We start from the raw sequence: 26,567 nt of genomic DNA on the forward strand, positions 1-26,567 counted from the left end.
GCGATGTCCGAGTACCAATTTGATAATCCTTGATAGGAGTAAGAGTAGGGCTGCATTCTGTTTTAACGTTTGCTATGGTTTGCACGCGTATGCTTATGCTATGCACTGAGGAAGTGCTCTCGTTCTTCAGCACTGCTGCGAGTGAACACAACATGCGATCTCTCAATGTCACACAGCGCTCTCCCGGGAGAGCTGCTGAAGGAGACCAGCACGCTATCTGTTCAAGTGGGCCAGAACGGGATCGCCAACGCACAGTCATAATCTGGGAGCGAAATATGCGGGTGTTGCTGACACACTCTTTCATTACTGATCTCCTGTCTTTTATCTCTGTCCGATTCAATTTTTGCGACATCCGGGAAGGTGAATGCAAGAAAACTGTTTAATATGGAATATTATGGTTATTACTAAATAAACAAAAAGGGTTTTTGCGGTACGTGAAGATATGGTTTTTAAACAAATAAAAAGGCGCATGAAAGTGTGTATGTTGAACACATTGAGTGATCTCTGAAAATGAAACTCCAAAAAGACCTCCAGAGAAGCAGATCGATAATCTTTTCTTCGATAATTTATTTATCTCCACGGCGTACTCGCTCGGTACGTCCTGGAACCACTTGAAGCAGGCGGTATAGGACCTTCCTGAATCGGTTTCCCCATGTCAAAGGTTGTGCCCTAAATTGAGCCCTCCAACCTCCACGCTTGTGCGCTGTTCGCCCTTCCGCCACTCTCTCGCCTACACACACCACATTTCGCCGCACTTTCCTTCCAAGCAGGTGGCGTTCGGGCTGGCGTCAAACGCATGACGCGTTTAAACCGCACGCACATGATGGATTGTCCATTTGTCCAGATAATAATATTTATATCTCAATTAATGTAATTTATTGTGGCCTGCTGCCGGGAACCGACTGCGGGCCGCCGCGTACCCCCGTTGGCCCGTCGCTCTAGGGTGCAAAAGTACCGTGGGGTAACTTTGTGGCCGAAAGGAAAATCCAATCGCTCATCCAACACACACACACACACGGGGACGGACTGCGGAGGTGCGAACACGGGGGCCGTGCTTTTGTTTGTACCGAGAACTTTCGGAAGGCCAACCAGAGTTTTCGGTTTCGGTCCGAGGTTCCCGAGGCGAAGTTTCCGCCGAAACCCTTTTCCCTTTTGCCGGAATCGAAAAGATTGATGTTGCGCTCAGCGATAAACGGCGGCGTCTACGGACGCGTACGGGATGTGTCGATCGTGGTCGATCATTCTGCCCGATCCTCTTGTCCCCCCCCCTGCCCCCCTCCTGCCCCACCTTGGTTTGTTTGCAATTTTGCCGACGGCCATCCGTTAATAACGATATTCACCCAAAATTTATTATCGTAATGATGGAACTCGACCGAACCATAAATGAGTCGCAAGCGCGGACGAGCAAAAGACAGTGCGAGCGTTCCCTGAACGCGCAAACCGCGCCTGCGGGCCGCAAACGGCGCGGAAAAAGGATCCTCGAAAGTGCAGCATTTAGAAAGAATGAAAAAAAATATATGCTAATATATTTACGACCATACAGTTTCGAAAGCCCCCGATGGCGATGCAGACGGATGGGTTAGTTAGCGTCTTGACGGCTCAGGACGGCGGGGATCCCTTCAACCTTGAAACACTTGTGCAGCAGCTGAGCGGCGGAATGCTTAAGTGCGGCGCGATCGCGATCTCCTTTAATTGTTCTCGGGGCTACGATCGCTTGAGACCCCTCATCGGTGTCTCATTATCAACGAACGAAGGTGGACGTCTAGAGCTGGACGGTGGATCACCGACTGGTCGAGATAAGGATTGGATTTTGTGTGGATAAGAAGGGGAAAAGAGGGTGTGGAGCAATCGAACGACCGAAGGTGGGGGAAATAAAAAGATCGGATCGGCTAAAAGAAGTGGACGGAAAAGAAGTTCCGATCAAGCAGCATAGATCAAGCGACCGAGATATGCTCCGAGGTAGTCATAAGGCCCCCCGAGAGCGTGTTGTTTTTGCGTTCCTTATTTTCGCTCCCCTGTTTTTTTGTAGTTGTTGTCTCCTCTTGGGGCCGTTCGAGGTGGACAATAATAAATCATTCCCATGTCCTCGCGCGCAGCCTCGGTGTTATGCACCGCAAGGGTAGGTTTTCGGGGAAACGGGGAACGAAAACCTGTCCAAACGTCATAACGCATCGCAGGACACCGGGCCAAGGTAACGGGGGTTCCTCGGGCGTTCCTTACATACACCGAAGACCCGAGTGAAGCGAGTAGAATCTAGTCTGCGCCTTCTACGCCAACTTCAACACCGGAATGCTGAACCATGGGAAAGTATCCGGAGCTCGCAAAACGCGAAGGAGTTAATCGAACGTGGTGGGAAGAGAGGTGCGAGGGGGGGAATGGCCCTCGAGAGGTCTGTCCTTTTGCGAACCTCAACAGGGCAGAGGCAGTGTGGAGGTAAAAACTTGTAAAACTTTCATCACATCACAAGCAGTGATATCATTATCGTTGAATGTTATCAAAATATTTCAATAAATTGTCAATAAAACGATTTATCTCAACAAATTTATCTCACATTTATAATGTCGCGGTAACGGACGTCAACGTCGGCCGAGGCGAATTCAGATAGGCCAACGGGAGGCATAAGCAAAAGCAAAAAAAAAAAACTAAAGGGCTTCGGAGTCGGGACTTTTTCGCGATCGCTTTTATGCGACGTCCCGGTCTCTTCGGTAGCTCATAATAATTTCAGCTCATTGTCATCGGGCTATCGGAGCCCTTTCCGTTCCCTGCCCCCGTTCCTTCGATGCGCCAATGGCCCGATGGGTCGTCATGATTTTCCGGTGCGTCAGCGTCCGGCGGTAATGTTTCGTCACGGTTTTCTCCGCGCGGCGAGAAAAAAAATGAAATACTCCTTTTGCAATCCGCGCTTCGATCTTTTCGCGTCGAGAACGGTTTCAGTTTCGGGCGGAACGGGCGTAATTCTGGAGCAGAATGGATATAAATGTGCCCGCGATACGCATCATACGTGCAGTAGCCACGACATTTCCCAGGGATGATGCCCCCCCAGGGAGGGAAAGGGGCCCCGAAGTACATCGGTCTTGATCCTGGGCTGGTAAAAACCTTTTTTTTTTTAAATCGAAGTGGAAGCGAGAAAGAACAGGTTGTGTTGGATGTTTCGACCTGGAAGAAACTCACACACTCCGGCCCGAGGATGCCCGCGGGGAAAACTCGAACGGTACGACCGGTTGATACGTTTGCGCTGATAAGAGTTTCCTGAACTAACGCACCGTTCCTCTCCACACGACCGGGCGCCACCTGCCCCAATCCTGCGTGCGCGTCCTTGGAGGCCCCCCCCCAGCTTCGTCCTTTTGGGTTGGTATTCCTACCAGAGCCACATATCGATCCCCGGTCAGGGTTGAAACATTGAAGGAAAGCGTCTCGAATGGCGCCTTTCAACCGGTGGTGGTTCCGGTCGGGAAGGGATTCGAGCGACTGCAACTGCAACTTTTGCTGCAACACTGTGTGTTTGTGTATGTGTGTGTGCGTTGTAGCCTGCAGGGATAATGTAGGAAAAGAAAAACGTTCCTCGTTTCGGTAAACATTTAAATATCCACGTGCATACATTATGGCAGGTTTTTTTTTGTGTGTGGCCAACCGGAGAAAAATTAAACTTTGCCGCCCAGACCCAACTTTTTCCAGCGGACCTGCGGGCGATGCGTACCGGTTGATGATGGTGTATTATCGATTTATCCTTCACCAAAAACAGATATTACGACGAAATGTTCATCACAAGTACATTTTAACACTTTATCAGCATCTCGCGGTAAATTGTACGGTACGGGAAAAAATGGGCCGCTTAAAGTTACTGCAAAAATTACTGTTATTTAAAACATTTTTCCACTTTTCCCGAGGATGCGTTTCGGCTACCCGAATTTGATTTCCGACTCGATTCGGGAGCCGTAAGACGTATAAGAAACAAAAACAGAAAAGATGATATGCAAGCATAATTTGATGCACGAATCAATCGGAAGCCAGGCCCGATCGAAATAGCACCATTTTGCGTCGGTGCGATTGAATGTGATGATTTTAAGGTAGTTTAACAAAAAAAGAAAAAAAAAACGGGAGGAAAACATAACAACAACACGCCAGGAGAATGCAAAATCGTCCTATATTACCCATTATTATGGCGGAGCATGACCACGATGAGCTGGTGGTGGTGGTTGTGTTGGTGTTCGATTATTGCCATTATGGGCATGCTTATGGCCGGCCTCATTTGCCAACCGTTCGACGGCTCGATTGTTGTTATTTGCATTCTTTAATAAAATTTCATCCCCGATTTTCTCACCGAGCTCATCGTTTGGTGGTTTGAACGTGTCCCGTGTTTTTTTTACCCCGCTGTAAAGGACCACATCAATACAATAAAAAAAAGTGGCCGATCGGGGAGAAAAAATATATGCAAATTTTAGGCAACGCTTTAAGTAGGGTGATTTTCGCAATATATAATGTACTGCAATCGGGAGTGATAATCGAACGGGTTGAAAAGCGATTCGTGCCTCTAGCGTTTTCGGAAAAAGATCAATTTCCATAGTTTAATGCATATCATTAGTTGGATTAATATTATTAAAACATATAAACAAAGTAAAGCTGGAAGTAAAACCTCACAATTTATGTGATAAATGGCTATGAAACGAACTAACCGGGCTACGAATTAACCAAGTTTCATACTTCCTCCAGAAGAAAATGAAACCAAACCCGCATCATAAACCAGTTGAGGGGCTCTATTAATAGAGCCATCTTCACACACAACGTCATAAAGTGGGAGGAATAGTATTTGATACATTTGCGAACCTTCCCTCTCTCTCTCTCTCTCCCTTTCTTCTTCCTCCTCCCGATGGAACAATAAACCACTTTACGACACAGAACGCACAATGGAGTTGCGGACGACTTAATCGCCCACCTCGTGTGTAATGCTTCGATTTTTAACGATAATGATAATGATAATGATGATGGGGCATGGGGACACCGGTGGCGGAGCATTAAAAAGGCCACTAAATAGTTCCTCCTGCAAAAGCTTCTCAGCGTGCGCGCTAGCCGCCTAACGTTTTGTGGGTGGTAATAAATCATAAATCATACATAAAATGGATACTTACTGGTCATACGATACGGCACGGCATGGAACCGAGTGGCTAAGAGGTTCGTTAAGCATGTTTATGGCGTTGGGGAAAGGGGGGGGGGGGGGGGGGGGGAGAGGATACACTGAGACAAACCGCCACCATTTGATGGCCGACGGTTGGACGATGATCTATTATGTGGTAGGATCATTAGGTACGGAGAGAGAGAAAGAGAAAATGAGTTTGAGGTAATGCAAACGCTCGAAACATAACCATGTCAACAAGCAGGTTGTATGCAAACAGAGCATTAAATTATGACCGTTGATTTTACGTTCTCCTCCGAGAGCTGTTGCTCTGTCAATAGTCGCCCTCCCCCCTTGGAAGCCCCTTAAATTACCATAATAAACCGGGTAAAGATTAGAGCGATTCTCCGTGGTCGCATTTCCTCCGCCACCGTTCTTCCCTCTTCCTTTGCGCCCGGCCATCAAGAAACATGATTTCTGTGGTTCTGAAACGGCACAGCATTACAAGATCCCAAAAAAAAAAAGACGAACAATTGTGGTGGGATGTACGGCTACGGAGATAAATCACCAAATTAATTCTGTTTAAGACATCATTAAAATGAGTGCGATCAAAGGCAAACTTTGGCGTGGTGTGGGGGGAAGGATGGGAAAGAAAACAGGACTGTCAAGGATGCGCATCCTTGAAACAAGTGGAGGAAAATGTAATCTGCGCGGCAAGAAAAACCGAGGGAAAAAAGGCCCCACCTTGGATGTGGGAGGACGACAAAGCTGCAACTGTTCTTTCGGAACAGTTCGAGCGGGAACTCACTGAAGCCGCTCCCTTTAATGGCTTTCCATGGTGGGTGGGAAAGTCAATCTCGATCCCTCCCCATTGTGCCAAGAAAACGTTCGTTTGCACTAAATTCTAATTATCTATTTCGAGCTAATTGTTTCGGTTTCGCCCAGTGAGTTTGATATACTTTGGAGGCGTAGCGAATTGATTAGCATTTTAGCGTTGCTTCTCCGTGAAGTTTCCACTCGCTTTGGGCGGTGGAAAGGTCGAAGAATACTAAAACACACTTTGGAAGCTTAATCCAGCGAAGACTCATCCAAAACCGAAGAGCGAGAAAAACTTCTGGCGGGCTTCATTGATGCAAAACCTTTAGGTGGCATTTTTCTTCAGCCTTTTCTTTTACGATCCCCCCCACCCCCCTCTCGACCCCAACGCGGGGGTGTTCGTTTCTTATCGCGGGGGGCAAAACCTATGTGGTGGAGCAAATGGTAACACCGTTTACAGCTTAACCTGCTAATGCGCAACGGAACCGCGTATCGCAGCACAATCGGCGTGAAAACACGGCTGGAAGTGAAATATTATCAAATCAATCGGGCGTAGGTTGATTTTGTTTAGCCCTTCACCCCTCCACACCTCGAAGGGACGGCGGGTTAATTGTGGCAAACTGATTGCGTACGAATGTTTTCCTTGCGCGAGCTGTAAAGTAACGCGCCGTTCTGATGGCGATTCGCGTGAGCTCTCGCAATGTAGGTGGATGAAGAAGGAGTTGATGTAAGAGTGAGAACCGTCAACTAATGTACACCAATTGGGCGAACTATGAAATGGTGATAAGCGGTTAGTTATCAGTTCGTTAATGTTTTTATTATGTGCCATTTTCTTATTATAACAATAAACATGTCAATATACACTATTGACCGTGAAGTGTTCCACTATTGTTTGAACACGTTCGAAACAGAGGTGAGCTATTTTTATGCTCGTTTGGGGTTTTCAAGTTCTTTTTCGCCTTTTAAACCCTTCGGTTCCTATGCCAAAAAGCCCTTATTGCGCAAAGGCTCGCCGGTTGGAATGTGCCGTGCTAAGTGTGTTTCAATGTTTTCGCCAGCGTGTCGGTTGCGGGATTAATTACCATGCTACCGGAACCGATGCTGCATAAGATGCCAATCTCCTCTCCCTTTTCGTTCTCGGCCTCTCTAACGTCTCGTTGTCTTCGCGCCGACGACGTTCGTTGTCAGTCAGGCAACCGTTCCCGGCTCCGATGATTCTCTCATTTTCCAAACCCCATCGCACAGCGTTGCGTGCTTGCGAACACTCACATTTAACTCGTTTTAACCCGCCCCTCCCCTCCCCCTCCAAAGACCCGGGGGATTTCGGGGCTTTCTTTTGTTGTCCACCCCCCTTCCGGTAGCTTAATTTGTCTAGACAAAATCCTTTTCAGCCCTGGCTCCGTTTCGCCATCCCACTTGACTTCGGGAGCGTATTCGGGTGCGTATCCTGGGTGTAGGCAAAACTTTATCCTTCCCTTAATCCGATCTTTTCTTCCTGTTCTCTGGATGAGCGGCTACCAACACCACCTTGCGATAGGTTTTGGTGCGTTATTTCTTTTCGTAAAAATCACCGGTTTCACCAATACCAGGCGTTCTGGAGGTAAGCCATACATAGAATCCTATGTCACGAAAGGATTGCGAAAAGATGGATCATCTATCTCGATACTTCTTTTCCCTTTTTTGGAAGTATGTGTGTGTGTGTGTGTGTGTGTGTGTGTGTGTGATGCAGGTGTGGTCCCTTCTCATATGTGTAGGCGCTCCTTTTCTAGAGCCTTCAAGTCACTTTATTAATTAAAGCCCTTCCAAGGCAAAGTGTCACTCTCGGCGGGAAGCTTGCAGGAACTTGTATAACTGAAAGGGAGCGAGCAAGAGTACTCCGGTTACGCAGCTTAATCCCTCTCGATATCACAATTACCCCTTGTCTTTGGGGTTTATTCACCATGAAGCTCTTGAAGGTGGTGGATTCATTATCACCACCCCGTCCATGTCCGACCTGAGATCCTTACCGATAGGAGGTATGAGAGATTGAGGATGAGGATATAATTCCTGTTGATGCTTGTCCAAATATTTTGGCACCATATCCGCCCGTAACAGGAGGTTAGTTAGTTGAAGTCCTTCTGCTCTCTCGGTTTTGTCGGCCCCCTGTCTGGAGTTCGAGTGTGCGTCCGCCCGTCCGTCCGTAAGATTTATGCCTCGGTCTCACTTTGTCTGGCGTTAAATTTGTGAATAAGATTAAAATTTCCGATCAGAATTAATAAAAAAAACGAAACAAAAGGCATGGTCCATAACTGGCAGGTTAAAATATATTGATTTTTATCGATCTTTTGCACGTCCTAGACGGTTGGCTTCGGGGTTTCGCCCGTCTGCCTATCGAAAGGGGTTAAATATATGCGAGTAAAATTGGGATTCCGAAAAGGTGACCCGACCGAAAGGCCATCGATCCGTGTGGGCGTCATTTTGCGTATGCTCGGGGCTGAGTTTTGGCACGTTGTCTCGGCCGTTGTCTGTCATGGCTGTCGTCACCTCCGCACGCAATGGTGCAGTGTAGTGCAAAAGGTGAAGGCGAGAGACACACAGCAAGAACAAAAAAGGAGTAAGATAGGGGGAAGAATGTCAACGCAAAGCGATTCTAGACAAGCAGAAACCCCAGAAAAGACCGACGACACTTGTGGACGTTCGAAGTCCGAAAGAAATCCGAACGTAAACAACGTCCTGCCGAAACTCCAGCACCAAAACACCAGCGCCGCAGACGGAGGAGGAGGAGAGAAAACCTATAATCGCATTTAACTGTAAATTAACATATTATATGACAAATATTAAAATCAAATTGACTATGCCATTCTATCATCGGGTAATTTGATACGTTTGTAGAGCGCGACGTGCGACGACGCGACGCGTCTTTTGATTATTTTCGACCGGGAGGATAGGTGTCTTTTCTTCTCCTCCTTCGGTTCGCATCATCATCATCAGTTCGGTGTTGCTTGGCTTGCTTCGTCTGCCTTCCTCGACTCGGAGAGGGTTTTTTTTTGGATCGTTTTGACGGCTTCAAACGTTTTCTCCTGACTCGGGCTCGGATCGGAGTGTCTGGTCTGTCATTACTTGTCGCGGTGGGCTGACGAAGAGGTCCGGTTTCTTTTCCTTTCTGATCCCTTCGGGGAGTTGGTGGCCGCACGCCACTGTTACTCGCTAGTCGTTGATGTTTTATTCTTTTTTAAAAGTGTCTCCACTGTGTGACATCTTTCATCTTCGGTTCACCCTTTTTTCGTGAGCCCTGCTATCGTTAACTTCTCGCGATAGTTTCAACCGGTTGAATTGTGGCTCCAAATTATCATCCGTCCGTTAACCAGCATTCACCGTTTTCGCCCACGACGATGCCTTCGCCATCGACTTTGACCAGATGTGGTGTTTGGGCTCCACTTCCGTTCCCGGGATTTGGGAATCTTCCTCCGCTTTTTACAACCTCGTTACAGAACCAGTGAGTCGATAAAAGGCATGCGAAGGTTCTAATCTAATTCCCTCCCAACGGGTCCCAATGAACCGCGATGGCCGGATAAGATAGACCTTATGCCGCCATTTCCGTTCTTAAGCGTCTCCTATTTTGGGGGTCGATTTTTCCGAAGACGATGACGTCGGCACGATAAATAACGAACCGGACCTTGAGCACGCCACAATTCCACGCCCTCCTCGGGGCTTTCCGGGAGTGATTAACACGTTCACAATCAAATTGTGCTAGATGCACAAGAAAAGTAAAAAAAAACCCCAACGAAAGAGACACAAGAAGTGTGTGTTAAAGTGTCAAAATGAATTTTTGGGGCTGCCCTTTGTTTGCCCGGCTTCTTTTCCCACCCGAGGTCGGCCTTTGTTTGTTTGTTTGGTTTGGTTTTCAACCCGCCCGGGCAAGCTTATTGCTGCTTCCTGCCCTTTGGTTTCCGATCGACATCCATCTTCGCCGCCGCCGAACCCGCCACAAAGCCACAAAGGGGCAAAGAAAAGCTAAAATGACCGACCATTAGATTCATTATTTATTTAAGCCTGTTGCGCTTTTTTTCACCTCTCGTGGTTTCATCTTATTCCTGTGGTTTTTTTTTGTGGAGAGGCTCGTTTTCTTCATCTTTAGTTGTTTTGTTTCTGTATCTATTTGGGAGAGATTGGTTAGATTGTGTTGGACGTGGCCAGAATTTGTTTGCGTTCGCCATGTTCACTCCTACCCGACTCGAGAAGCGACACGACTCGCATTCGCCTTCGTCCCCTGAGTTTTTTTTTTCGAGTTTTAATTTTACTTCGCTTCATTCCTCGTTACATCGCTCATCGGTCAGCTTCCTTGACGTTTCCTCCCCGGGGGTCCTCGCCACCATCACCACCTCCTCTCGGAATCTTCGAACCATCCACTCGGGGTGTTGAAGTGGACGAGAAAAGAGACAATATTTGACGGCATATTAACACTCCGTGAAGAGATTAATACGGATGAATGGATGCGAATATGATCGATCGATCGGCTGGAATCGAGCGGGACTTCCCTCCCACGAGCGTTTGGGGGAAGCCAATCGTCGATTGATCGCCGAGTTTTGGAGATGACGATCGATGATCGATAATAATTTAATTAAAATGCAGAACCCACTGCGGTTGGTTTTACCTTTCGGGTGGTTGGGTTGTTTCGTTCGTTCGTTTTCGGGTCGTTCGGGAGGTGGAAGTTCAATGGTTTCGTGGTTGGTTATTTGATGAATGTGTCTTTCCTCACCCTTCGTTTCCTTCGTTTCGTTTTCCAGCTGCTCGTGAGCGGAGGACAGACGACAACCGCAAGCTCCCAGTCGCCGATCTCCGCCACCAACGCGCCCTCGCTCAGTCCGGGCGGGTCGGCCACGGGTGCCCCGTCGGGCGCCCTCAGCCCCGGTGCCGTCTCGCAGACCTCGCAAAACAATGCACCCCTCGGTGGCGGTGGGCTAGGTGGGGGAGGCGGCGGCGGCGGTGGTGGCGTTGGGGGAGGCGGCCCGACGACGTCCTGCTGCGAGAATGGCCGCCCGATCATGACGGATCCCGTGTCCGGGCAGACGGTCTGCTCGTGCCAGTACGATTCCGCCCGGCTCGCCCTGTCCGGCTACTCGCGCATTCCCACCGGAAGCGTGGGGGTGTACGGGACGCCCTACCCCTCGACGGAGCAGAACCCCTACCCGAGCATCGGCGTGGACAGTTCCGCCTTCTACTCCCCACTGGTAAGTTTTGCACTTATTTCTAGCGATTTTATTTATTTTTCAAATTCGATTATTCAGAATTTTAATTTTCAAAATGAAGAATATAACTTTCTTGTTGAAGAAGGAATTTTTTCCTGCAAATTTCTTTGATACAAAAAAATGGTAAAATCCCTTTCCTCCCTCCAACAAAACGATACTTTCTTTCTAAAGCCTTTGAAAAACTAGCGGTAGAAGAATTTCCCATCCCACGGCAGTGAGTGACCGAGATCACAAACCCCGCGCCATTCGAGCTAAGACCAGAAACTTAAACCAGAAACGGGAGCGAAAAAAACCATGCCAATTCCGCGGGTCAGGCATGCCGGGCCACTTAATGAGCCCTGAATTTCGCATTCCTGTCACGAAACCACTCACTCGATTATTCGCCGGCTTCCCGCTCGGGAGGTAAGGAAGGTTTTTCTGTTTTCATTCCAGTTTCCCACACACAAACACACTCTATAAATTGTCCACCATCCTTGGGTGCTGGTTTGTGTGGCTGTGTGTGCTCCATCATGGCAGAGAAAGGGCCCCAGTTTTTTTGTTTTGTTTCGCCCGGCCGCAAGGACTCCCCGAAGCCGAGATGGTGATAATGCTGAAATGCGAGAGTGCGAACTGCGGGCTGCGAAAATGTAGCAAATACTGCATGTTTATGGCCAGCGGAGATTATCCCCTCCCGGAGTGGGGTCTTATGGGGAAAGACGAAGGAAGATGGAGAGGAGGAGGAGGAAGTATCCGCAAGGCATTGTGAAGGATTTGTGGGACGCGTTGTAGGATGCTGCGGAACGCACGATCCAGGACAACGAAAGTGAGAGATGTTTAAATTGTTTCCTACGAGGAAGAGAAATTGGTCTGTCGGCTTTAAAAAATGCGCCACTTTATTACATTTTTGACACTTTGCTACTTTGTTTGAAACATTTTCATGAAATATTCAAGTTTTATAAGTTTTGAGTTGATAAGTTTGAGAAACACGGAGCTTTATTGGAATATGGATAAATTTCTGTTTTAAATGCTTTAACAAACTCTTACAATATACTCATTTTAAATCTTTAAATACTTGCTATATAAAAATAAGAATTGTCTCATGCATGTCAACTAATAATCGAAATTTGTGTATATGTTAAAAGAATTCCCAACATTTGAACTTTGAAGAACTTGGGACAATCGATTTTTGCTCAGGAAGTTTGTTATGCTATCTGATAAATTCACCTTGTTTGAGAAAGATTGCATTTTTGATTGTTTGAAATGTTCCAATCGTCACCAATTCCAACACGTTCATTTTAATTCCTTTTTATCTAAAAAGTAACGTGTTGTTTGAAAACTTCTTCCGAACAGAAACTGTTTTAATAAATTTCCGTCACTCAGAAAACATCGTTCAAACAAATCTTTCACTTCTCAGAACTGCACGTTTTCCTGGAACATTTATCGCAGAAAAAAGGCACAACACACAAAAACACAATAACACCTAGTCCCATGGACGGTTTTCCCGCTGACGGCGTGTCACGATCCAGAAAAACATGGTAGTAGTATGTGTGCGGAGAAACGTCGATAAAAAAGTCCTACAACCGACTTAGTATAAAGGATTACTCGTGTAATGCGGAAACAGTGTGGAAGTGCATTTGCAAAATGTTGTACCGGCGCTGCACTTCGTTAGAAAGGATTCCGCAAAATCTACGAGTGTTCCGAGTCCGTGGTTGTGTGTGTGTGTGTAAGTAGTAGGTGCGCATGCGATGTGCCGTCATTGTAGAGTGTTAGTGGAAAAAACGATCTAGAAGAGGACGGCCTTAAAGCGCCCCGGAAGCCAGACTGACCAAACACTTAACGGTGGTTCTCCCTTTTCATCCCGACGACGGGGAGGGGGTTTCAGGGATTTCCCGGCCAGACACATTTTTGTTATCGTTCGCCCGGCAGGATTCACGGAATGCATGGACGTTTCTCCTCTCGCAGCCCGTTCCCCGAGCCCGGGACATTTTTCCATCCCATCGCCCGTTCGTGGGTTTCCTCCACGGAAAGGAAATGCAAGCATAATAGTAGTTCGCCCTACTTCCGACCACCATCGGCCGGGCCGTGCCATCGCCTGCGTTTGATCGTTCGCAGCCATCGTCGTCGTCGTCGCCGTGGTCGTCGTCGCCGATGCCATGTACTTAAAATAAATGTATAACAAGATGTAAATTAAACCCCTTTTGCTATAAATACGAAATTACCCAAATGGCTTCGCCAGTGGCTTTCGCGCCGGTCCAACCCCAACTCCGCCGACGTGTGTTCCGGTGGTCGGCAAAGAACTTTGTCCATTTGCAACCGCAACCAAAACCGTCCATGTTTCTCCACTTCCTCCACCCGGACCCACAATCTCGGTTGGAGAAAAGGGATTCGTTCATTTGCCACAATTTTCGACATTCCTGTTCACTCTCTGGCGGGGAAAGGGAATGCAGCGGGAACTCAACGTCGTTAAGTGCGGCCAATCGTGCGCTCGAACAACATACCAGGACTGGTGTGTGTGTGTACCGATGTACTTTGTTGTTGCTTTGTTGCGCCCTCCTTTGTCTAGTATTCTTTTTCGTCGCAAGTAATGGACACTCTTGGTAAGGCGCAATGGAAGAGCGTCTTGGGAGTAAGCAGATTATTGGTATTGAATTTCACTTCGGGAGAGGAAAACCAAAAACGAACGACACCGAAAGACCTTCCTCGGGTGGGCGGGGAAATAGTTTAGAGGTAGATTTTGAATAAAAAAAAAACAGAGCAAATGATACTTGAAACAAACAAACGCGATGTGTGGTCATCGCCAAGGAACAGAAAACTCGCCGTCTGACCTTACCACGTTTTAACAAACCATTATCGCATTAGTTCAACAGCTTACCTTTATGTTTTGGGGGGATATTTTGTCTAAGAACCCTGAAGAATTCACTTCAGAATACTTTTTTACCGAAATTTGTCCTAGGAAGCTAATGAGTTCAGCCTTGAAACTTAGCCTTAGAGGAGATTTCAAAAATAGGCTCCGATTACTTCCCAACAAAACGAAACGTCGTACAAACGGAGCATATAATTGTGGCCATTTAATGTCATGTGCGGGACGAGTGATTTGTTTTTTCCGCCCCCTCCCGAGCTCCAACACCCGACCCTTTTTGATGTCAATCTTCAATCAAGGAGAAACACATATGGTATCGGTTTCCTGAAATAGGAGCACGACCCGTTTGAAGACTTATCAGATCCGGCGACGGACGGAGACATCATGCTAATCGAGGACGATCGATGGTAGTGCTGCCCCGTTGGTGGTGGTGGAATTGATTTTTCCTACCGACAAATCAAAGTAAATAGCCGTACGACGATGGATAAGCTATTAACTAATTATTTCACCCTCCCTTTCCCATAAATAGAGAGCCTTTTTCAGTGGAGCTGTTGACGGCGGGTTTTGTCGTACTGATAACGTCAATTTTTGTCATATGGCCTCCCCCGGAAAAGGGTGACGATGGATACCGTTACGCACTCGCGTGAAGGAGTCCTTTGGCGATGATATTTTATTTTCGTTTCCCGGTGCTGGCCCCGGTTTCGTTAGCGGCTCGAGTGGTGATTATCGTTTCTCGCTTATAATTACACCGAAACACGAAGCACGCTTTTCGTCGGCAGAGTGCGATGCTTATCAGCATCTAACATGATACCGGGGGGCTGGTTTCCGTAGAAAATGGAATACATTCCATAACCTCGATTCCGGTCGATGATGTGATAAACACCTTTCCGTTCTAATTCGTTCGTTCTTTCAACAAACCTGCGTCATTTGGTGGTTTTCTGTTTTTGCCTTTGCGTCAGAAAATATGTCACTAATGAGATAAATTGGTGAAAACAAGGGGGTAGGGGAAGGAAATCGCGGTGTGGTGCGTGCGGGGGGAAAACTGGAAAGAGTTTTCACCGACCGGTACGATATGGGCATTTTAATAATAACCTCTCGTCGGGTAAACACACACACACACACCCCTTTGCCCACCGTTGGCTTTCGCTTCCTTCACTTTGTGATACAGAAAAAGGCAATCAATTTTGACCCCGTTTGGAGTTCGCTTTGATTTACCGATTGACGATATTTCCCCAAACTCCCGCTCTCTTCTTCTCCACTCCTCGCGTTTCATCAAGCAAGGAAAGGGACTTCTATGTCCTTTGCAAAGTGCTTACACTCTCTTTCTCTCTGCCAGTCTCACTTTTGTGTTTCTCTCTCTCTCTCTCTCTGTCAGTTGGAGTCGCTATCATGGCGACCTGAAACGATATCTCCAACCAAACCCTTTGAAGCCATTCCGTATCAGTTCGATATTTTTTTTTTTTCGCGTTTGCTTGTTTGACCGCAAACCTTATCTCCACTATCGCCACGTTGGGGCGAACACTCACACTCTAGCTGTCATATGGGGCATATTCAGAATGTAACGAACGGGGAGGGTAACGGCGGCAGGATGGGGGAGCCTTTTGAAGACCTCCTGAAGAGCGCTTGACATATCTTGACAGCGAACAGCGGAAATCAATCGATGCGAAAGAGTTTGAACAGCTCGGTTCCGGGGACCCGTTCCGAAGTTCGCTTACCTTCTTCTCCCTTCGTTTTCGAAGCCACTTCTTCTCTTCCTCCAAAGTGTGTTTATGTGTATGTTGGTTTAGGGACATTTTTCTCCGACTCCGACTCTTGCGCGACCTGTGAGTAATGCCCTTAGGGTCGGTCCTTAGTTCGGCCAGAATGAATAGATTTGACACAAACATCACTCACGACACCGACGGTACGGTTTTATTTGCGTACTGCCGAATGATCCATCACGGTTTACCCGGGCAATCGTGTGCGTTTCGGGATGAAGCTTTCACGAAATGGCTTTCACGCGCCCGGGAACCGGCTGTAAATCGTGTAAAGTAAACAGCGTGCGAAGTAAGTGCCCCGGTTGATGTACGTCTCGGTTAAACCCCTTCAACAGTGCTCCGCTTTAAGAAACGAGCTTCTTTGTTCTCTGATTTGATATAGATATTCAATAAATTTAATCTGTCACCAAGCACGAGCTTAAAAGAAAAATTCATTTCGGAAAACGGCAATTCGGAAATTTGTTCTATTTGAATGAAATGTGTGAATTTGTTGATGCGAAAACATGCAAAAGACTAAAGCAATTTTAGTGAACGAAATACTAAGCTCAAAAATTTACGATACGCAAAATAAAAATGATGTTTTATTCGTTTGTTATATACAAGTTTATGTTTATGAGTATGGTACAAAATTATAGATACTTATAGATACTGCTTGGAATAATAAGCTATCATCAGCAAGCTTTATGAAGTAAATTAATCAATTTTTTTTTTTTTGTTTTATGTGGCACGACATCCCCTAGTGGGACAAGGCCTCTCTCCGAAGAGAGTTTTTGTGACCGAAAGACGGTATATTATAGATCGGTGGTCAGCCGTTCGTAATACCGGAGGGTGCCAGACTCGAGATTCGATCCCACACCTGTGGTGTGATGTTTCCTCGCGCTACCGCTACGCCATGGGCACCCCAAAAAAAATTAATCAATTAGAAAATATAAAAGCTATACTGAATGAAACGGTTTGCTGGATTTGAAAAATATTACTTAATATTTTTTACCGATATTATCATTGCTGTTACATTCTATGGTTCAAAGTTGCTTATAAAATAGCAACATGAATGTATTTAACACTCGCAACACACGCTCCAAGTGCCGATACGAATGGTTGCAAACTGCAGTTAATGTTGCGAAATGAGAAAATTCCTCGCCGGCATTCTTTCCGTCCACTAATTTCATCAACCACGGGCGCGGATGCAATTGGCATTTCGATTATCTCCCCGCCACCAACCAACTGGGGGTCTTGTTTTTCGATCGTGATTTAATTCACTTTTCATTGGCGCATAGTTTTCGCACCGTTGTGCGTTTGCGATTTCATCCATTTCGGTGCGCGCGTGCTCTCACACGCGTCTTTGCGCAAACGCGTTCCAAATCCGGCTTTTGCGATTCGCGATCTAATCTACCATTTTCCAACCTCTCCCCTCCTCCTTCTCCCACCTCTTCAGCTTTAACCCGTCCAACCTAACATAGTCCGATTCGAAGGCCATTTTTAACACCCACAAAGCACCAAACGCACCAAGTGCGATCGTTTCTTCTGGCACGTTCGTTGTATATGCTGTCTTAACCGGACACTTTATAATGGTACTAGTGCCAATGGTTGTGGGCGAATCTGAGTCCCCTGACCAGAAAGAGACGGAAAGAGACCACTGGTGCGAGGTGAGAAAATTCCGCGACCATCGCTAAACGATCGATAGGGAGGGAAAGTGTAAGGGAAAAATCAGAAAATGGAAAGCGTAACAAGAAGGAAAAGAACACGTAAAAAGGGCAACCGCTGGGTGGCGGAAAGGAAAAAAAAAACGACAACAAGATTAAGAGAGTGAGCCAACGTAACAAGAACGCAAAACAATTTTGCTTAATTATTCGCCCCGGGGACCACCTTTGGGACGCGAGCACGTCCCCTGGCGAAGGGACCGAGACGCGAGACACACGGCCCCAAAAAAGGGGTCACTAGCCAAGAGGTTCCCAGTCCCGGAAACGACGGAAAGACTTCGATCGAGTGGCGGCGACGAACGGAGAGCATCCTCGAGGATGCCGAGCCGAGACAGCGAAGGAGAGGGAAAAAGACAAGTAAAATCGGAACGAAATTTATTTGCTGAGAATAAAATTAATTGACAGTTTCATTTTATCTAATTTCAAATTTACTTACGTACCGCGTGTGCCGTCGGTGGTTTTTTTCTTTCGTTTTCTTTCGACCGGCCGCCATCGAAGTGACCTTCCCGGCCCGGACCATCACCCCGCGCCGTATTTCTCCATCGAAGAGACCGATTGCCTGTTCGAACCGCTTCTTGGTCATCCTTGTTTTACCTTTTTATTTTGGCGAACTCAATTCCTTCCACATTTCTCCCTCGAGGACGACTCCATACGTGTGTGTGTGTTCGTATCGACCTGGGGGTTGCTCAGTCGGTTGGCCAAGATTCGGTTCGCTTCTTGTTTGGCTCGCCGCCTCATTTCCTCCCAGTGGACGACTCATTTAAATTCATCCCAGTCCCGCCCGACGCGGCCTTCTGGTTTACTTCTCTTTGCTGCTGCTTCTTCTTCACCTCCACTTCCTTTGTCGTATCTCGAATTTTATTGCATTCCGTTTCCGATCTCTTTCCGGACGCAGGGGTTTTCGGGGCAGCCTCAACCTGTCATCACCTTTTTGCCGGTTTCGGAAAGGACGCGCCGATCGCGCACACGTACCTTCGGCATCGAGAAGTCGTGGATCGAGTATTTATAGAACCCCAAAATCCACCGCCGGACGCTCGGAGGAGGAAGTAGCTACCAAACACCCGGAGAATACGGAGCGCGGAGGCAAAGATCAACCGTCTCGCGATCACGCCAACAGAGACGGAAACCCGTACGGTCCCGCGAGAAGTGTTGATAAGTGGCGGGAAAAATAAAACCTTCCAAAAAGAGCTCGGGTAGCTCGGATGCATCGCGCGTTTCCGACCGGCCGGTTGACACTTTGGAAAAGGAATCATTAAGAGGTTTTATTGATGGTGGGTGCATGTGCATGTGTGTGCGTCTGTGTATGTCCACGAGGGAAGGAGTGGAGCTCACTATAACGAGGTGTAATAATGATGGTTCGAAATTTTAATATTCCCAATTCCGGCGAAGGCGGAGGCGGGCCGAAGGCCACCCAGCTGGATGCTCGGTGGAAGACCTCCCGCTTTTCGGAGGCGTTGAATTTTGCACCCGACAAGCACGAGCGTTTAGGTATCGAGCATGGGCTGGATCCGGTGAAGTGGCTTCCGATTGCACCGTTTTTTTGACGGATTTTCCCTCTCGGGGTGGTCCGTTCTTTTCGAAGTCGGTAAAAAGTCCACCAAAATGGAAGACAAAGCTTGATGGGGTTTGGAGGAAACCTGCCGAAGGAAAATAATAAAACAAAACCCAAAAAAACCCAAACAGGAACCTAACAGTTCGGCAAGGAAACGAAACGAAAGGTCCCAATTAAAGTGTTGCCCCGAAACCTCGAACGGCGTCGGACTCTGCTGTGCATGAATAAGCTTGGGGTTGCACCGAGGGAAAAAGTCCATAACAACATGATCAATTTTTATCACCTCAGCTCGCACTGCCCCCCACCGGAAACCTCAAGGGGGTCCACCTACGATTCGATTTACGGGGTGAAACTTAAAAGTAAAATTGAATGCGGCTACCTTTAATGCTACAAAAGGAGGAAAAAAACAACCAACCACGGTTAAGCAGCTTCTTGTTGGAGAAGTTGTCCTCCCGTCCTGTTTGTACTTTTTTTCCACGTTTAGGTGGAGCAATTAATTTTCATGTTGCTCCAAATCCGAGTGGGAGGTGGTCCAAACGGACGGTCGGAATGTTCAACAGGGAGCCCATCAAACAACAACCGAAACCGAACGGAACATATCATCAGCTAAGTAGGTGCGCTGACAACAACAAATTTTCACCGCACGAGCACCTAAAATAAGACCCCCTTCCTGCCCTACCCATCCTCCCGATGGCTCCACCGAGAGGCACATAAAAATTAATCTTAATTTGCATCTCAATTCCGAACGCAACCGAGCGTAAACGTACCACCACGAATCCTTTCCTTTCGTCGGTAGGAAAATAAAATTACCCTAAAAAAGGAGGGCACGAGATGAAGAATTGAGATGACGTTGGTTCGATCCTGAGACGCTCCGAGAGGGTAATTAAAATGCTGCGCCCGGCTTGCCACACGAATGGGAATGCTAGAAGAGATAAGTTGGATGATTTTAGTACCAGCGGCCGATTAAAGGATTATTATCTAAGACGATAATCTTATAAAATTATTTCGAACGGACCTACAGAGCAATTGAAACTTAGAAAGATAGATTGGGGGGTGATTTTGTTGTCTCTTTTGAACAAATTTTCTCCAACAGTACTTGTTATTTATTTTTCTGGTTGTTAGTTTTCTAGCTAAACTGTTGGATAACGTGAAATGCGACATTGCACTGTATTCAAAAGATTTTTTTTGTATAAAACATTCAATATATACCAACCAGAGTTAATTGCGAGGGAAAGATTTCCGAGATAAAAGTGTGATTATATTTAACTAATTGTGTTCCTTTCTTGGGAGGAACAATTTAAATTCCTTGCCAACCCATTACATCGATATGTTATTAGGATCAATAATAATGAGCAGAGGCTTCTCGAATAAATCTGATTTCCTCGTCGCAACCAATTCCCAAATACTGTACCTTTGACTTCATTCGCAAGTCCTTTTTCTCTCCAAAAGCAAACGTAAAACAACAAACAAATCCCCAAACCCTAAAGCATTTCCGTCGACCGATCCGTGTTCGTACTTTCGTTCGCCGGTAGGAATGTAAATTAATCTTCGAACCCAACGACAGGCTCCGTCTACGACAGGGCTCCGAAACCGAGGTGACAACGAACCTTCGAACGGATAAATATAACATTCTTTGAAAGCATTCGCATTCGCCAAATTCCCGGAACTCGCCGCAAATCCCGGCGCGAGGATGCACTTTTCCTAGACGTTTGCCGCTGTGTCCCATTGTGTTGGGTACAGCGGGCTCACGATCGACCCGGAGGATCGTCTTCTTCGTCTTCTTCCTCTTTCTCTTCTTTCGCTTCGTCTTGTCCAGGCTTTTCGCGCGGGATCCAATTCAGATAGTTCACACCGATTGTGTGAATCCGGCAATATAAAATGTATAGAAATCGTATTTGTAATCTTCACCCGCGGTGGCTCCTGCTGCCGATGCAACCGAAACGGTCCCGGGGATCCCTAATGTCCCACCAGAAGCACGTTTCTTATTCGTACCCGCGGTGCAGAACCTGAACGAGCAGCGGCAAGAGTTGGTCGCATATGGGACGGTGTTTTTTTTTTTCGGGTAAAATGGTTTCCGAAACATCACGAGGCCGTTTCTGTTGAAAAAAACGGAATTGTCACATTCCGTGCCGGGGATGGAATGGGCCGAGAAGAAGAAATTAAATTTAAATATTTTTACCAAAAACAATCGATATCGAACCTGGCTGCTCGGGTGAGGATATATTTTCCGAAAGGGATAAAGGATTAAATCGTGAGAGAATAGATGATGAAAAACCCCCGATCCGTTTTCGGGTGCCTTTGGTGGTAAAAACTCCACCGAGTAATTGATGATTGGATAATTGCATTAATACAGAAATTATGTAAATTGTACAACCTTAATTAAATCCCAACTCAACACGTTAAAAAAAAAATGTCAAAATTGTTACTCTCAACCAAACTTGTTATTTTTATATTGCTTCTCGGCTGAACGATTTCGTTTATGAAAGAAACTCCGTTTGCTGAGGCAAATGTGCGCCGAGGGACCGTTACAGGTTTCGTCGCTATCTAAATCTGCTCCGAAGCATATTTATGAATGGAGTGGTCAACTCGTTCCGGGGGAGATTTACACTCTCGACGTGCCCGAAAGGCGAAGCCGTGCCGTGAGTCAATGGAAGGGGCTGCAGCACGACGCCCCGAAAAGACGCCCGCTTTTCCGTTCATCGATTTTTCGAACTCCATTCGGCGAGCAGGCGAGAAACGAGAATCGTTTGAAGAAAAATTACCTCGTTGACGGCTCGACGTTGGTTCGACTTTGTTCGATGATTTTTCAGTGGCGATAAAGCGAAGGGTCAATTCTTGCGCATCGACGTGTGTACATATATATATGTGTGTGTGTGTGTGAGGTAGTATTTGCTTCCGTCCATTGGAAGACGTCCGTGTGCCCTTTTTTCGCTGCCGTTTGCATCGGATTCGGTTCCAAAACGCCGTTTAAATCACCCGAGCACCACCGGTTCGATTCCGTGCCCGGTGTTCGGTGACGTACCTTACCGATACGTACCTCTGATTCGGTGGCCCCAAAAGCGAAGGGCGACACGTCCTGTCCAACGAGCCCAACGAGGACGGGGCTCTGACTCGCGAGTGTCGTTGCTTTGTTACGACACTCATATTAAATTTATCTTTTCGGGAGATGCGTGAAATCTGCAGGCCATAAATTGCCACTTTGACTGGTGCCAGAATTTACTGCCGCATTTACTCGCCAGCAACCATCGAATTCAGTCCAGAGTTACGTTCAATATAACGTAAATAAAAAAAAATGGGAAAGTAACCATTCGGTACCGAAGATCGCGATCCGGATGCGAGGGAAGGAAAAATAAACACACTGAACCAAATGAACATAGCAACGATCGTGAAACCGCCATACCCCGGTCACGTGCTCGTGGGTGCATCTATGTTAGCTTTATTTATTTTGACAAGCCCTACAAATTGGTATGGCATTGTTCGGTTTGTTAGTCGCGCGTGATGATGGGTTTCCCGGTCGCCAATGAATTGTTCGGAATTCGAAGGGATCAATTATCGACCCTGAAGAGAGATCCTGCTTTCGGATGGCGTTGTTAAGAAAAAGTTGCATTGAAGAATGTATTGCATTTTATTGTGTCTCAGATCGTGATATCGTATATTATAATTAACTTCCTGTAGAGCAAACATGCTGCAAGAAATAACCACAGAATAATACTCTTAACTTATAAAATTAGACCTAAACTTGAATCTTAAAAAAAAACAATTGAAAACACCTGACTGCTAATGGAAAGCTACAAGGAAGGCCTAAAATGTGTTTAGGTGAAAAATGAAAGGGACACAATAATTGAACCACCATTCCCGTGGCTGCAAAATGGATTCGCTTTGAAGTTTGTCCATATTATTACCCACCGACACAAAATTAGAACCCGGTCACCGCCATCCTCAGCCGTCGGGCACAACTCGGTCCGACTTTTTCAGCGCAAAAATAAGGGTGAATCTAATTAACGTCAAGTACTCATTATGCTACCGGTATTTGGTCGCCCGGTTAACGTCGGCCGTTCGCCGCGACCGAAATGGCACACCAAGTTCGTCGCTTGCCGTCCGGTTGTAGTCTTTCGTTCCGTTCTGTTCGTCATTTCGCGCCGTCTTCGCTCCAACGGCCGACGGTGTGTTTACGGCATCCGTGGCCCAACAAAGAGCTTTTAACTCATTTTCGTTCCTTATCCTACGGGTGCACGTGTAATTACGATAAGCGATAAAAAACGGCTCCCCCCCTAGCCCGAGTGTGTTGACAATTTTTGCATACGCCCAACGGGGGGTCGTAAGGGAGGCGGGGCAGCTATTGCTTTCCTCGTCCCAGGTTGCCAGAACGGTCGGACAGATACAGATGCAGCGGTCATCAATCAAACAGTCAAGGACGGGCGGGCCGCCAGAAAACCGCCATCGTGTCAAGGTGGCGGCTGGCGGCAGCAGCTGCAAATGAGTGACAAATTTTCCATCGCACGGCGCAAAGCGTAGGGTTTGTTTGTGTTCCACCTTGCCGCCCATCCCGATTGAACTAAGCGGAAAGATCCCTAACCCTAGCCCCCTTCTACCTGGTTGGAACTTTGTTTTGGGAAAGGGGACTCTAATTAACGGCCAGCGAGTACGAGTAAACTATGTCGAGTACCTTTGAAACGACCGCCGGGTGTAGTTGTCGACTTCTTTGATCAAGTTGTAAAACTAATCTTTTCAACACTCCATCCCTATTGCCGTTGGTATGTTTCGGTGAGTTTCTGCACTCCTAATGCCTTTGCCAGGTAGCGTCGTCCAACCAACGACGAGCGGAAAGGGTTAAGCACGAAAAGAAATATATGAATCACCAACACTCGTAAAATCCACTCAACCGACCGCGCGGAGCTCGCTCGAAAGCCTAGGCTCCGGTGCCGCATATTTAACGTCACTCTGATATTGTCATTAACACAACATAAATTCCGTTACTATCATCATAATTCAGGGTAGGTGATTTCGTTTGGCTCCCCCGTTTTCTTCCACCCCTCCTTCCCGGCCCAGGGAACGGATATCCATCCCCTTGGCCACTGGCGTTCGCTGCTTTTTTCGCGTTGACTAACCTCAACCTAGCCTCGGCTAACCGTTACTTCGTGCACCGTGAGCGTGTTCGGTAGCCGTTTGTTGGTTTTGACCGGTTTTTACTACGATCATTTTTCTATTTTATTTTGTGTCCTCGCTTTGAACGACAAAGATGGACGCTTGCTTCGTTTCCCACCGTTAGAGAAGGAACAGAAAATGTCGATTCAATTTGCAAATATTCTTTATCGGAGTTTTAATCTAACCGTCTCATCCATTTTGCGACGGCGTAATTATCAGAGTTAATTTAGGTTAAAACATTTTTACAATATTAATTTAAAATCACCATTAAGGATAAAAATTGTAAATTAGAACGAGTATTTTGAAGCTTAATTATACCATTTATCGTTTATAATCTCTAACTTGTTTAAAATTTAATACGTACTTGTTTAATGTCTACTTCTGGACATTGGAATAGTTCTCACCCAGACAGTTTTAGGGTATTTCGAAAGGATTTACACATTCACAAGGTATTTAATTCTCGAACCAAAGGCAGCTTCAAAGCGCACACGTTATACTTTTCCCTCGCAACCTCTTGCATCAAACTAGTGCAGGCGGGGTGATGATGTTATTTCCTAAAATATGCAATTCAATGAATGTAGAGTAGGATTACGGTGGTAATATTCGAAGGGATTTGTGCCGCCCAACGCAGCGGCGAAGGCTTTATGGTTTATCGTCTGATTTATGCACAAAGTTTTCCTCCATTCCGCTGGTCGCCCGTTGATGTTTTCCTCTGGTTTTATCGTCAACTTTGTTCCATTCACGTGTCCGTCTGGCCGCTTCTTCTTGTGCTTTATTCCGGGTGACGTTTTGGCGGTCACTAGAAACATTGCTCGAATTTTTCGACCACCCTGTCGACAAATTATGAGCGGTGCAACAATGTTGATAAGGAAAGTTTTCCCTTGTCTTAACCGGGGCCATTCCGCGGCGCGACTTTCTTCCCACCGTCACCGAGGGGAAACCCATTTTCATCACTCAAATTAGCGTTAACACACACTTGCCAATTGCCGATTGAACACGGTGAAGCGTAGTTTTGGTCCGGTAATGGGTGAAAACCCAAACGAAAAAAAGAAGTTCTCATCCCCGGCCGCAGGAATTAGATTAGACGCCGTCGTGCATTACAAATTTCGGTGTTAATAAATTAAAGAGAAAAGCGGTTTCCTTCGGGGTCAAAAAAGCGAGAGAGAGAGAGAGAAAAAAAGGTTGAACAGATAAAGGACTACTCGGGTTGTACATTATTTATGAACACGGTTCCGCCGGAATAGGCAAAAACCGGTGATGTGCCGATCGCGTATAGAGTTGTTCCCGACGGCGATCCGTTTGATGGGTTTGTGAAAGGAAGACAGGGCCGCTGGGGCGGAAAGGGGGCGCCTCCAGGTGGAGGGGGGGGGGGGGGGAGAGGACGCAGCATGACGTGCGCCGTACATGGCGATTTCCTTTCATTAGCACCTGCTGCCCGGTTAAACGGTCCGAATAACCGAATACTGTATTTAGTAGTGGTTGTGTTTGAACGAGGCGCACGATGGACATGCACACGCATCAATTCCCATTAATGCGCCACAGCTTGACGGGGCACAAAGGGGAAGAACGCACCACGCATCGGGCCACGATGCGTTAAGAGCAATTTTTCCATCAACCACGGGTTGATGGGTTGCTGTCTAAAGTGTGTGTGTGTGTGTGTATAGGAGGGCGCTGTGCCGTCCACCGTTGTCGACCCTGGCAAACTGGAGCAGCAGCGTGGGAAATGGGGAAGAAACAGAGTCGGGTCGGATGGGAAGAGGACGAAGTTGTGGGGTGGTTAAGTTGAAAATAAATAAATTTATACACACTCATATATGTAGGTATTGGAATTAATAACTTAATTTTTATCGACGGAATGCCACTTTTGACCGTGTTCGGTCGACTGGTTCGCGTTGCGTACCTTTTCTCTTTGCCGTGCGGTTTCCCCCCCACCTTCCGCCCTACCAAACCTGCCTCGAACGATGTATGTAAGCTTATTAATTATGATCGCGATGTGCTAGCAGAAGGCCGCCAGAAGGGTTCTCGCGGCAAGGTGCACACGGCGTCCGAATGTGTGTGCGTGCTTCGGAAAACCACGCTTCAGCCTCTTTCATCTATCGTTGGTAGGTGACAAAGCATTGCTACAACTTCACAACAACAACCCGAAATGGGGCGGGGGAGCCAACTAAAATGGACACCTCCATCAATCCCCGGGCTGCTTATCATAAACACGTTAAATATGTCCACCACCGAGGTTCGCTCGAGCTGTGGGGAGAAGAAACGACGACAAAATCTGAGGAGCGAAGGAGGGAAAACGAACGACCGGCTTGGAAAACTATATCTCGACAGTGGCGCAGCCTCCCGCCTGTCCGTTTGGCGAAGATGGGACCATTCGTTTGGCCGCTGATAAATGGATTGGCTTCTTGGCTACCGGTATTATT

General features: G+C 46.9%; 1 protein-coding gene across 1 annotated transcript in view; it reads left to right on the forward strand.

Annotated features, from left to right (window-relative positions):
- The window catches only part of LOC131263360 (homeobox protein araucan-like), a 104,109-nt gene that overhangs the window by 41,349 nt on the left and 36,193 nt on the right, over positions 1-26,567 (forward strand). Inside the window, exon 2 of the mRNA XM_058265547.1 lies at positions 10,693-11,136. Within this exon, the coding sequence (XP_058121530.1) occupies positions 10,693-11,136 (444 nt within the window). The remainder of the gene's footprint in view (positions 1-10,692; positions 11,137-26,567) is intronic.

This window comes from Anopheles coustani, chromosome 2 (genome assembly GCF_943734705.1).
Source record: "Anopheles coustani chromosome 2, idAnoCousDA_361_x.2, whole genome shotgun sequence".
NCBI classification, from domain to species: domain Eukaryota; kingdom Metazoa; phylum Arthropoda; class Insecta; order Diptera; family Culicidae; genus Anopheles; species Anopheles coustani.